The 14,761-nt window shown below is 34.4% G+C and overlaps 1 protein-coding gene across 2 annotated transcripts in view; it reads left to right on the top strand.

Annotated features, from left to right (window-relative positions):
• Positions 1–14,761, top strand: part of LOC111501953 (leucine-rich melanocyte differentiation-associated protein) — a 131,591-nt gene that overhangs the window by 59,416 nt on the left and 57,414 nt on the right. The window contains exon 1 of one of the 2 annotated variants that reach the window (XM_074172928.1): positions 8,746–8,897. The exons of the other annotated variant lie outside the window; for it this stretch is intronic. Within the exon in view, the coding sequence (XP_074029029.1) occupies positions 8,847–8,897 (51 nt within the window). The 5' untranslated portion in view covers positions 8,746–8,846. Of the gene's footprint in view, positions 1–8,745; positions 8,898–14,761 lie in introns of those variants that run through there. 2 annotated transcript variants of the gene reach the window in all.

Genomic DNA, 14,761 nt, shown 5'->3' with positions numbered 1-14,761 from the left:
TCCAGGAATACTAAACAAACATTTTCCTAGTTAAAAATGCCTACTCTCCATAAATATTTCTTCATCTTTGGGGAAGTTGATAATTTTAGCTGGTACCATCGTCGTAGAACGGGGGAGTATAGTGATGTCTTCGCTAACGATTATCTTGGGATGTACTTCACTGGCTTCCAAAGTAATCTTCTCCAACAAATTGAAATCCAATTTTGTTAACTTGGCTCTTCCTGAACAAATAACGACTGCGACTCCCTCAGTATTCATCACGGGTTGTCCAGTTATCAAATTAAAATGTTCCATGCGAGCAACGGTGACGAAAGTGGATGTTTCTAGATTGATCCCATCCAGTTCTAGAGTAAAGTTCACAGCTTCCTTTGTTGTAATAATAGCTTCACCAAAAGCTTTTGAAAAATTGCTTACAGGCTAGGTTTGAAGATCATTTTCCTTGACAAAGCTTGAATGGATAATGCCGCTGTCCAAATATGCAAGAGTACGTTTGCCATTGACAAGGCACTCCTTAGCATAGACGTTGTTAACATTTTTTTTCATTTATTATCTGTATGGACTTTGGCTCGGTTGAAGAAGTACTTGATTTATTGAAGTTGCGATTTCGGAGTCTACAATCTTCTTTCTTATGACCAAAACGGTTACAAAATTAACATCGTAAGGATCTCTTAAAGCGACAATCTTTGGCAATGTGACCCTGTTTATCACAAGTGAAACATTCCTTCGGTCCACTTGGGTCACGTTCGTATCTAGGTCTTTTCACCCCACATTCGTCCTTAGGATTTTGATAATTCTCGAGAGGTGCAACGAACCCAGCATAAAGTTCATCTGGAGATGAACACTGGAAATCATGTGCATTTGCTTGGAGCTCGAGTGATAGTCCCTTTATCAAGCAAGAAATAGCCGCTTCTTTATCAAGTCGACATTGTTGTATAAGTGCCAATTTTTCGTGGTAATAATAGGTCATACACTCACCTTGCTTTTTCTTACGAGCCACCAATTCTTCTAAAACCGTTGAATAATCGACGCATCTGGGGAATGCTCGGGTTAGGGCAGTTTTCCATTCTGCCCAAGTTTTCCTGTAATCGTCTAAACGATTAAACCAGTTTCTTGCTGACCCTCTCAACTTTTGCTGCATAAATGTAGACTTCTGATATTCAGTCCAATTGTGAAATTCTCCAAGTTGGTCAATCTGTTGTAACCACCCTGTAACAGTTGAAGTCTTCTCATCAGGATCAAATGCTGGAATAATGTCGCCTCGAGCCGTCGATGAGCAAGATCCAAATTCACTTTCACTATCTATCATCTCTGAATCGCGCACACGTTTGGCTGAACCTTCTTTTTAGTGCTTCAGATATTTTCCGCTCGATATGTTTTTCTAGAAGATCCTGGTAGAGGTTATTTTCTTCGTCACTCATTTTGGATTTTCGTTGCACAACACACAATTAAAGACACGTGAAGTTACTCAATCCCACTTCTGATGTGCTGATGTTAAAATATAAAAGACACTGAAAGGCACTATCGCACAAAACTAAGGAAACGACTGATATATATAACGACACTTTTATTAATGAATAATCCCTGTCGTAATAAACTGAAACATCAGCCAATGAATAATATCAAGAATGAATCATAACCTCTATTGATTCAGACGGCAAGGAGCGATGCCATAACACATACTATTATTTGAAGAATCAAATCAAATCAAATCAAATCAAACTTTATTCATCCATTCCATAATTGTCATTTTTTACAGATTGTTACAGATAATATAATAATATAATATAATATAATCCTGTACAGAGGTTACCTAAGCATAAATGCTTGTAGTGCATATCTCTGTACAAGGAAAACAAAAAAAAGAAAAAATTTAATTGTATTTAATGTTGGGAGAGGTGCAAATTGATTGTGCATTCATTTATATTTTGATTTTTTTTAATGGTTTATTTTATTTTATTTTCATTTATTCATATTTTGTTAAATTGTTATCATTTTTTTTCCCAAGTTTTTTTTCCATTTTATGTTTTCATTTTATTTTCATTTATAGGTATATTTTATTTCCATTAATCAATTGTTTTATTTGGTGTTCAAAGGAACTGAGTTTATATATATTTTTAATTTGAAGTGGTAGTTTGTTATATAGTTTCGGACCTATATAAAAAAAGCTATTTTGGGAGTGACTTTTTCTAAATAATGGTATATCAATTGAGAGTGTCGTAATAAATCGGGTTGGGATAGTTTTATTGTGATTTATTGTTGGTTTTGTATTTTTATGCATATATAGCAAGCATTGGTGCATATGTAGTTTGTTAATGTCAAAGATATCTAGTTCATCGTAAAGCTTATTAGTGGGAAAACGTTTGTTTTTTCTGAAACCTGTTTTTAGTATACAGTTCTGAGTAGTTTTCAAATTTTGTAATGCATTATTATATGATCCTCCCCATATTACTATACAGTATCTAAATAATGGTTCAATTAGTGATGTATATATAAGTTTTAGGTTACGATTGTCTAAAATGTACCTAAGGATGTAAAATTTTCGAATTATTTGCCTAGCTTTATTGTTTACATATTTGGTATGCGCGTTCCATTTAAGGTGTTGATCGACAATTACGCCAAGATATTTTATTTCTTTGGTTTTTTGGATAGATGGACAGTTGCAATTTGGTTGAGTGCATGTTTTCTTATGAAGCATAATATAATTTCTGTTTGGTTGAGTGTCGACATTTGTAGAAAATGTTATAAATTTACTTTTAGACGTATTCAGAGACAACTTGCTATAATTTAGCCATTGTGAAATTTTTATAAGATCCTTTTCAGCTTTATTGAATAGATTATCCCAGTTTTTATCAGTAAGCAAAATTGCCGTATCATCAGCGTATGAAACAAGATGTCCTTGGAAATCTTTAATTTTTGCTATCGAGTTAATATAAACAAGAAAAAGTATTGGGCCCAGAACTGTTCCTTGCGGTACGCCTGTTGTTATTTCAAGTGGTGCGCTGCAAATGTGATCAATTTTTACTCTCTGATATCTGTGTTTCAAATAATTTTCTAAAATGTTCAATGCTGGACCGCGAATGCCTGCCTCATTTAGTCACCAAGTTAAATTTCATCCAACATACTATAACTTCATTTTACATATTTTCATGCGAGCAGCTGATGCATAGCCCCTCCTCCACGATGCAGCTGACGATTTCTTCTTAGCTCGGTATGGCGTCAGCTATCTGTGAAGAAGGTTTTATCCGGTGTACCATCACTCAGATTTCTTCTCTTTCACCTCTTTCGCAGTCTTTCACAGCGACACCTACCATTTCTTGAGCAGCTGTCGATCGGTTCACTAGTTTGTCATATAAGCCGGCTTACTTTGATTTGTATTTGCAACGGTACCTCCTGTACTATCACTATCGACTAAAGTAGCAACGTTCAATAGTATGCTTCACAGTCTATCGAATAATCCACGATCAGAAGGTAATTTTTGGATAGAAGTGAATTTTGTCAAACAAATTACTGTCAACAACGGTTACAAGGTAGATATTATCGACTCCATTCTTTTCAAAAAACTGCGAAAACAAGTCATTTGCTTCAAGAAACTATCCCACTGCAAGAAACAATAATAAGCGTCATAGAACATTTATATACTTTGATGAAACCACCAATAACATCGCTGGTTTTTCTGAAAGGGCGGAAAAATAATAATTTAGACCAATTTTCCACAACAAAGACAATTGGATAGATCAAAAGTATATATGTTGACATGTGGTTCTTGTCCAAAAATTCATATTGGCCAAATAGGAAGAACTTTTTCCCAGAGGATAAGAGAACATAGGAATATTGTTTTGAATGTGAAGATCTTTTTCGCATTTCGATGGTGGGATTTAAGTTCAATCACGATTATAAAGTAGTACATTTCGAAAAGAAAGGTTCAAAACTCAATCTTTTGGAATACTAGGAAATTAATAAATTCAAGAATTCTGGAAATTAATTCAAAAAAAAAATATCTGTTTTTCCGTTAATCAGCTGTCGCCCCCATACGAACGACAACTCTCAAAAGTTGAGAACTTGTGCGAGCTAAGGACTAACGAGGTCTTACCTTTTAACGTGTGATTCCTAACAGGGTTGCAGAATCATTCCAGCTTCAACCAGATAAATTCTCTCGAGAAAAATATCTGGTCGAGGCGGGAATCGAACCCACGATCTTCCGATCGTGAGTCGGGCGCACTACCAACGCGGCCAATTCCACAATTGAATGACCAAATGGAATTGAATTATTCACCTTTTCTGAATTTATTTTCTAATGTGGAAACTGGTAATTATTTTAATTTGAAAAGTTAGTTGGGAAAAATTAATTTACGATATTTAAAAAATGTTTGAAAAGTTCTTACCTCAACTAATGAAAAATCATTTAGTCAGTATGAAAACCTTCGAGAAAACTACTGTATAGGAAAAGTGTTGCGGTTTTGTAAACTGTCCAATGAACATAAATGTTACTTGAATACGACATGACATAGTTTTCGAAATGTGCACATGATCTCGAAGGTCTCTCTAGAAATGAAGTTAAAAATCATATTTCTCAGCTAGGTTTTCATTTTCATAATTTCATAATTTCATTTCCATATTCCGAATGTTCATATTGGTATTCACACGTGGTATTTTCTCGTGGAAGAGCAATATCTGAATTCGAATATTTGAAAATTGTTCGTATCTCGGCCATATAAGAATTTTCCGTTCACTAATAGCATTTTATTCTACTACGTAAGAAGATGTAAGTATCTGTGCAATACTATTGATTCAAAGAAGCTCTCTCTCACTCATTCATTATTGATCTCGCCACCATTATCAATGAATGATACCTTGTTAGCATGACCTGTTACTTTCGCATATGCAATCATGTATTCTATAGCATTTTTAACTCTTTGACTTCCCATTTTTCCTTGATTATGGAACTATTGCGAAATTTGTAGTGAGTATCTTTGAACGGAAGTAAATATCGCTCTTTTTGAAATAACTCTGCATACTATGAAAGTATGAGCCGAGTCTCTGCGTTTTCATAGACCTATCGAAAGCGTTTGGCACACATTGCTTCTCAAACAGTAGAAGATAATGACATAAGGGGTATTCCCTTGAATCTATTCAGGAGTTACCTTACGAACAGAGTACAAACGGTGAGAGTAGATGAAATTATAAGCAGTATTCCAGTATATTGATACTGGAATACCTCACGGTACGGTTCTTGGACCTACTCTATTCAATCTGTGAGTAAATGAATTATAGGATTCTCAGACGACACAACAATATTCTATAAGGCAAATAATGGGCAAGAATTGAAATATACTGTAGAATCAGACTTTGATACAATGAAAAACTGGCTTGAAAATAAGCTATCAACTATAAATTTGGAGAAAACCCAGTATATGCCATTCAGCTGCAATAGCAGGAACAAACGACCCTTTTCCTATATAGACCTAGGCAATCCACCTGTATAGACCTAGGCAAATTATTGATTCACATCTTAAATGGAATGAGCACCTAAATTTCATTTGCAAAAAGCTGCGAAGTATTCTACACAAATTCAAAACCTTAGAAATATTCTCCACCCACCACCTGAAAATGATTTACCTCGCACTAATAGAAAGTAATTTAGCATGCTGGGGTGGGGCATTTCGAACACACCTTCGTCCTCTTGATGTAGTACAAAACAAATTTCTAAAACATTCGAAAAGTTCACGCTTTCCCACAGACAATTTGCTTTGTGAAGCCGGTGTTTTTGACATTCGTCAACTCTTTTATTTCAATGTTATGTTAACGTACCACAAAAGAAAACGTTATCTCTTACCGTCACACAATTATAACACCCGAAAAAAAATCATCATGTTTCCAATAACACAAAAATCAACATATACTTACTAAGCTCAAAAATTATTCAATACCATTCTCAATGCAATAAAAAACATTGATATATTTCACCACTTCAAAAAGTCATTGGGGCAATTTATATGCAGTCACAACAAATGATTTCTGATTTTGTTGAGAAAAAAAAATTTGAAATAAAGTTTTTATCAATGTAAAAAATGTGTGAAAGAACAAAATTGTTATTACTTTACAATAGAACCTCATATTATATATTAGTACATCAGGATTGTCCGTTTTACCTTATTTATTTATTATAATTTCAAACACATCGCTTATAACATTTGTGTCATTTGAATGTCATACACACAATCGTATACCACTCACACGCATCAACCATTGTATTAATTCATAGTTACACATTTATATGCGTGTCAGTATGTTTATTATTTATAAGTTTTATTGCATTGTATATTCTCGAAACAAGTGTGAAAAACACTTATCGAGTACTCATTTATTAACTTTTATCTTTTCACTACATTGTTCTTCTTTCCTACGTGAATAATATTATTATTATTATTATTATTGCCTGGTTGTGTTTCTGCTTTCTTGTACTCAGTTCACAATTGTCTTGGTGACCCCAACTCACATTGTTATATTCATTGATCTGATCTGATTGCTACTCATTCAAGGTTTCATCAACATTTCGTGAACCTGCACTCTATCAACAAAAAACCAGCATTTTCTAGATATTGATCGCAATCTGTCTTGTGCATACCAAAACGGTTAATATGGTTTCGGAAATATATGAGTTGCAGTCCTCGTAGTTCTGGTTTCCTTTCAGTGGAAGAGGTTCATGAAGCAAGAGCCGAATCGATCCCGCTACGAAACCCTTCTTCACTTGGAAGGATCGATCGCAGCTGGAGAAATGGTTCTTATGGAGATTATGTGAAACATGTTCTTCCTTATTGGATTGGATAATTTAGAAAACACTTGCTACATGAATAGCATTTTACAAGTGTTGTTCATGACGAAGAATTTCATGAACGAGGTTTTAATGATGAAAAAGAACGGGAATGTTTCCTACTTATTCATCAAACTCATACACCTGTTCATACAGCTGCAGTTTCGTAAGAATGTACCATCTTTCCCTCCAACCGATTTCCTGCAGTCTTTGAAGTCCACTAGATACTCGTTAGGACAACAAGAGGATTGTTCCGAATTCTTGGGGTTCTTGTAGAATACTCTTCGTGAGCAAAAAATAGTAAAATCAATACTCCTAACCGCTCTGGATTGAATGATTCCGTGCAGTCCATCTCGTCTTGTGTTTGTAAATACTCACTTGTTTACTTTGTAGTAAATGTTCAAGAGGTAGCGAAATCTTATGTGAATTTCTGGAAGTTCATCTAGCGTTTCCTAATATGACTAATAACGAGTCCGTGCAAAGCTTATTGTTAAATCATCTGAGAATGGAATTTTCAACAGGTGATGATCGACTGTATTGCCAAACATGCGCCAAACTAACTGACTGTTATAAGGAAACAAGTATAGCTGAGGCACCATTCAATCTAATAATAACACTGATGATCTTCAAACTCTGACGGAAGCAAGAAACTCTTTCGAAGGTTCGAAATAGATAAACATTTCAATTAAGCAGACCACTGTTATAATATTCATGCAGTCATTGTTCACTGTGGTTCTGGCTTTGAATTTGGTCATTATTACGCCTTGGTCAAAGACGAAATGGGCTGGTTTAAGTTTGACGATAGTCATGTCACGAAGTGTTCTGGCGATGTATTGAATCTATTGGAGCCCCAGGTGACACCCTAATTTTGATTTATGAGAGAGAGGACATTAGCAGATCAAGATCTTCAGATGATGTGGTGCTGCAGGTTTTTCCGGGTTTTCCTGCAGCTGAGGAAGCAAATGCGTCGCTGGAATCAATGAAGTCGCCCCGGAGCGCCAATTAATTTTTATTGTTGTTTTCATTTTTATCGTTATTTTGAAGTAAATGAAATATTATAATTTTCAATTCTGCGACACTTAATGTAATGTCTGGTCAACTGTCTGATATGGCTACGATTATGCCTTTCCCAATTGCATTGAGACTTTTTGTTCCAGAGGCATTTATGGAATGAAGACTTCGAAATTGTTCAAAAGTAACAAACATATATGTGCTTTGTGGTTCTATTGTTTTATCAACCAATCTAATGAATAATTTTAAACTAAATGAGTGCCACTGTTGACATATCACTTCCTAAATATGATCTTGGCTGCTAGGCCATCTGCTATAAATTTCTTACAATATTTCACTCATATATCGTCTTCTATTGTGCACTTCTACTCGTATGTCGGCTTTTTTTTCTACTTTCTTGAAATTTTCGCCTTCAGCAAAGAGTGCGTCTAGTGCTTTCTTATTTTCATCTGTAGGTATCTGCGGTGAAATTTAGTACATAATAATTGTGTTGCAACCTCCCAGACGTTTTATCGATTTCTTCAGTCAGCAAAATCCAACAGGATTAGAATGTATCAAACGTTTTGAATGATAGTGGTCTTCAACTTCGTAACTGATGACTGAATACCCTTGAAACATCATTTATTGAATGTATCCAATTCCTCAGTAGCTACAATCAGTTTAAAAACCACTTTCATTCACCAAAAAATTGGTATCATCGAGAGTTAATCAGAACTGTTGATTAAAAATAGTTTTGCAGGATGATTTGAGTGAACGTTAACGAAAACAAAATTATCTTTTGAAGTTCATTACCGTTCTCAATGTTTTGGGCCATACAAGCAACGTATGTTTTTGTTTTCGAAGACAGATAATGTTTCGTGGTAAATATAAACATTCTCAATTTTTTCACTACATTTTCAATGGAAACTTCTCCTGAAACCTTATTTATATCTCGATCAGTGAAGACACTGATCATTTGATCAAGTTAAGTAAGCTGCAGCAGATCGAAAAAGTTCATTGAGTTATTATCGTGTTTGACGATCCGATGCATTTACAATCAATCGGTTTCAGATATAATATGAAGAACAATTCAACGGTAAGTTTCCATTTTGTTAAAAATAATCAACAATTGGTCATTCAAGAGTTCAGCAATGTATCGAATGAGGTGACCACCATTTCAAACACATACTCGTATCAAGTACTTTCTGTTATAAATATTTTGTATCTGCTGATTTTTTTTAAAAAATGAATATTATTTTTCATCATAGGAACCATTTCCAACACATTTCCTATAATCAGAATTTTGTAAATGAAAGATCAGAAAATATTGTTCAGTATACGATATTTAACAATGTTCAACAAATATCAGCAATATTTGTACAATTATCAACTATTAATGAGCAAATTGTGTTGGTATAATAGTGAAAAAAAGTAATCGATCAAAATTAGGGGTTTTCAGTTCCTAATATTCGCGAAGATCTTCGAAAGTAATTAATAACTGTTCACGTTCACTGGAGTTTACTAACAAGTGAACTTAGGATGGGCATCAACATTCTGAAAGTGAATCTTCAAGATTTGAGGCCATGGCAATTAAACGTGTGAATAGTTGCACAATTTGTATATACAGGGTGTTAAAATGTCACCAGTACTTTATATAACTTTCGTTTCTAAAATACTTCGTTACCTTGTTAGGGGCCCTCAAAATTACAAGATGAAAAATGTTATTCTTCGATAACTTTTCAAGTGAGTATCCGAAATTAACAAAATCTTGGTGATTGACTGAACAAATGAATTGCTTTGATGAGCTCTGATGAGATTCAGTTGTTTTGCTACGAAGTAACGGACTATCCCCGATGGTCCACACCCCAAAACTTTGAAATGACACATATTTTTCAACTAAACCAGGTTACTTAGACAATTTTCTGAATAAAAGTACTCGTGTGGAAACTCGATCGGAGTAACGATTTTTGATAAAAATGCACTTTTGTTTGACAACATCCAACCTGAGATGTCTACCATTATCTGAAAAAATGCACATTTACCTATATTGATATAGAGCAAACGAATATGTCGTTGATGATCCTTCAATGATCATCAGAAATCTATCCTTACTATTCATAGAATAATTGGGGAACAATTGCTTTACCCATATCACATTCAGAAGGTAGATGCCATGACACCTGAAGATTTTTCAGCACGACTGGAATATGTCAATTGGTTCATGGATAAGCAAAGAGAGGATATGACTTTCATTCATCAAGTTTTATTCACTGATAAAGCAGGTGTCAGTAGAGATGGAGTTATCAACTCTAATAATATCCACATATCAAATCTCCATAGGATATTGCAAACCAAACACCAACGGAAATCAAACGTGAATGTTTGGACTGGTATCATAGAAAACCATCTCATAGGACCATTTGTTCTACATGACCGATTGAATGGCGAACGTCATTTGGAGTTCCTTTGAATGGACTTTCGGGATGTCCATGACACCTGAAGATTTTTCAGCACGACTGGAATATGTCAATTGGTTCATGGATAAGCAAAGAGAGGATATGACTTTCATTCATCAAGTTTTATTCACTGATAAAGCAGGTGTCAGTAGAGATGGAGTTATCAACTCTAATAATATCCACATATCAAATCTCTATAGGATATTGCAAACCAAACACCAACGGAAATCAAATGTGAATGTTTGGACTGGTATCATAGAAAACCATCTCATAGGACCATTTGTTCTACATGACCGATTGAATGGCGAACGTCATTTGGAGTTCCTTTGAATGGACTTTCGGGATGTTTCATTACAAACCCGAATAGATATGTGGTTTATGCATATTGGCGCTCCCCTCATTTTGATTTGATGGTGCGGGACCATCTAAACTATACTTTCCACAATAGATGGATTTGTAGAAGTGGGCCATATGCATGGCCACCGCGGTCCCCGGATTTAAATCCATTGAATTTCTTTCTGTGGGGCATCTGAAAATCCTTATTTACGCTACACCTATTCACACAAGAAATGCCTTGTTGAATAGAGTAACATTACATAGTGAAGCCGTATAAAATGACCCTGGAACACTATTTCAAGTACAGAGAAGGAGTCTTCGCAGTCTGCGAAAATATATTGAGAGAAGAGGAAGTCATATCGAGCAGTTTTTGTAGTCTTTTTTTTCATTTCTGTTTGTTCTTGAGGCTTGCGATTGATATTTACACCATGAGTTTTGTTAAGTTTACGTGTTTGCATTATAAACATTCGTTATGAACATTTTACCTATCATTTCTGTTTACAAGAGTGTGATTACTTCTTACATTCATTATGGACAATTGGCTGAAAAATTATAAACAAAATAATTATGTTACTATTGTAATTTTGTTTGTAGTTTTGATTGTTCAGAATAATGATGTTCTAATGATGTTTTTTCCCATTCTGACTGATTGAATGTAGAATTAATTTTCATTTTCTGTTATGAGAATTATCAAGAAAATTATTTTGTTTTGTTTTCCATTTTGAATAATTTCGTTTTTTTATATATGTTATTGATTTATAATATACGCGTTCATTTACTTTTATGATATTTCATTTTATTTATGGTAACATCATGATTTTGCAATGAACAAATAAATTTCTCAATTCTCCCAAATGAAAGTATAAGGTTTTTGTACTAACAGAAGTGTGGAATGCCTTGGAATTGCATGTGGATAAATTTGCAAAATTCGTGTGAGAAGAGTAAGAACTTTTGTGTGTTTTCTATTAATTCTTCATTGGCAACATTGTACCGAATGAAGAAAGGGTGCTTGGGTAGAAGGATCAATTTTTTTTAAAGAGCAATTGTTTTCTGTTGACATTTCGAATTCAATTGAATTCTACTTCCCACACAACAGAAAGAAAAAGAATTGAAAAAGGTAAATTATTCAGGTATTTCACGTACCAAATGGAAATATGCAGTATTGCGACCATCGACATCTCTTCCAGTGGTGAAACTATGGCATATAAGGACATCTGGAATTGTTGGATGATCAAAATAAAAAATGTGTACACATTCTTTTTCATTTTCAACGAGGGCTGTGGGGTTTTTTATATTCAGTTTCTTGGAGTCTTTCATGTGTTCTGAAACTGGTGTTTTGAGATCCCGTCCGTTTGACCAACATATCATTTGTGACAGCTTCCACAGTTCAATTCGTACACTATATTGGACTGTATGTATTGTGGAGTTTTTGTTTTTTGTTACGAGAAAAAATGCTTTCCAGCTGTATGTTCATTTGAAAAGGCCTCATTAATTTAAGTAAATTTCAGTTTTGATGGAAACTATGAAAACTATTTAGTATTTCAGTTCTTTATTTTTTGGAATGGAAGTAACAATTTCGTCAACATATCTTTCATTTTGCAATTCTACCATGACCAAGTCTGCCCAAATGGGTGACATTCAATTACTCATTCCCATCCCAAAAATTTGTTTGTAGAATGATAAATTGAAACAAAAGTAACTGGAGTCTATGCAGAATTCAAAAATTTCTATGAAAAGATCTATGGGTAAATTGGGTAAATGATATCCCATTTTTTTTAATTATACCAATCGAAAATATAGGAATGTTAGTAAAAAGAGATGCCATGTCAAGAGAAATTAAAATATATTTCTCAGGTATAATTTTATTCCTGATAAAATCAGAAAATTCTAAAGAATCCTTCACATACAGGCTGATTTACGGTGGATGGCACATTAGACGTTTCTGGTGAACCAGACAACGGATCATTTTGAAAATTTAATGGAGGGCATATTCGGACATTCTCTAGCCAACTAAAATATTTTCGACAATGTGGTGTTGCCGCTTCTATTAGAAAGCAGTAGCAACTTTGATTTTTCAAATGGAACACTCTGTATATAATATTATTTTTGGAATCTCCAACAATTGCCCGACAACTTTTCTTGATATTTCCCTATCTGTTACCGTTTTCGAAATAAAAATTAATTTCAATTTTTTTCTTCGAAAATCATGACTTCTAAAAATGCCGATATCTTTTAGTTAAGAAGTACTATGATATCGAAATTTGGTTTGGAGTTAGGTGATACTTGGACACTTCCCACACGTCAGCCTAATCTCCGTTACTTCAATACAGGGTGGTGAAAAAATACAGTTTTTTCGTTTGCTTGAAAAAGTTGCTGAAATTTGATTATTTTAAATGGAACACCCTGTATATTATTGAAAATTCGGAAAGCTGCTGAAATTTGCTTTCTTTCTATGTATATCATACCTATACCTAACTAGTCAAGTTTCGGACTTATGAACATTTATTTGTGAAAATGTCCCTTCAGAATGGTATTTCCATTCGGTATTTGGTAAGCAGGCCATGATTACTATTTGACAGTACCGTTGTGACATTCTCCTAATAATATCGACATTTTCGTCACTTCAGAAGTTGCAAATACCTTCAAAACGATGGAACAAAACTATTCAAACGAAGTTCTTATGAATTTGTTTATTATTTTTGGACAGTGTGACAAAATTATCAGCAGAACATGTAGAAAGTTCAATGAAATGTATCCGAATCTACCGCCAATGAACCTCAAGAAATTTATACGAATTCAGAACAATTTCAATGCATTTGGATCAACTTTAAAAGCACCAAGAAACTTGCCTCGACCCGTAACTTTCGAAGACAACCAGATTAATGTCTTAGCATATTTTCACGCATTTCCCGAGTCATCGATAAGAAGTGCTGAAGAAGATTTGGGTATAAAATATTCATCGGTTCAAAGAATCTTGCGAGGACATAAAATGCATGATTATAAATTCACCAAAATTCAAGCAATGAAGCCTCAAGATCCTCAACAGAGAGTAGAATTTTGTGAAATGTTGTTGACACGCATTCAAGAAGATCCACTTTTTTTAAATAAAATTATTTGGACTGATGAATCGAAATTTTCGAGAGAAGGGATTTTCAATAGAAAAAATCGTCATTATTGGTCCAGTGAAAATCCTCACGTCACAAAAGAAGCCGGATTTCAAGAAAAATTTAGTTTTAATGTCTTCTGCATGTTGATGGACAACAAATTGAGGTACGTGATAAACGAGGAGTCATTAACATCCAAAAGCTACCTGAATATTTCGGAGAATACTGTAGACAGTTTCGGGGATAATCTGCCACTCGAAGATTATCGAAACTGTTGGTACCAACTAGACGGAGCTCCTGCACATCTGCACATTGCACAAGAGAAGTGAGCGCAGAACTGGATAGACTATTTGACGATCGGTGGATGAGTCGCTTGGGACCATGGAATTGGCCAGCGAGATCACCCGATCTTAATCCATTAGATTTTTATTTGTGGGGAATGTTTAAAGAAAAAGTTTACAAAATACCCGTGCGTTCGAGGGATGAATTGTTAGAAAGGATTGCCCAAACATTTGAAGATTTGGATCCCAATGAAATCAGATCTGCCACCACGAAAGCAGTCAACACCCGCATTTTAAAGTGCTTGGAAGTGAACGGCCAGCGATTCGAACATATTTTGAAATATTCCACATGATTGTTTTACTTTTTTATAATTATTCATATCAATATTTCCAATTTCAAGTTTCTTGGTGCTTTTTTGAAGTTTATCCAAACATATTGAAATTGTTCTGAATTCGTATAAATTTCTTGAGGTTCATTGGCGGTAGATTCGGATACATTTCATTGAACTTTCTACATGTTCTGCTGATAATTATGTCACACTGTCAAAAAATAATAAACAAATTCATAAGAACTTCGTTTGAATAGTTTTGTTCAATCGTTTTGAAGGTATTTGCAACTTCTGAAGTGACAAAAATGTCGATATTATTAGAATGATGTCACAACGCTACTGTCAAATAGTAATCATGGCCTGCTTACCAAATACCGAATGGAAATACCATTCTGAAGGGACATTTTCACAAATAAATGTTCATAAGTCCGAAACTTGACTAGTTAGGTATAGG

This window comes from Leptinotarsa decemlineata, unplaced genomic scaffold (genome assembly GCF_025532065.1).
Source record: "Leptinotarsa decemlineata unplaced genomic scaffold, Ldec_3_MD MMD2_tig00000199_RagTag_RagTag, whole genome shotgun sequence".
NCBI lineage: Eukaryota > Metazoa > Arthropoda > Insecta > Coleoptera > Chrysomelidae > Leptinotarsa > Leptinotarsa decemlineata.
The sequence above is the reverse complement of the archived record's forward strand: the minus strand, read 5'-3'. Positions and strand labels throughout refer to the sequence as shown.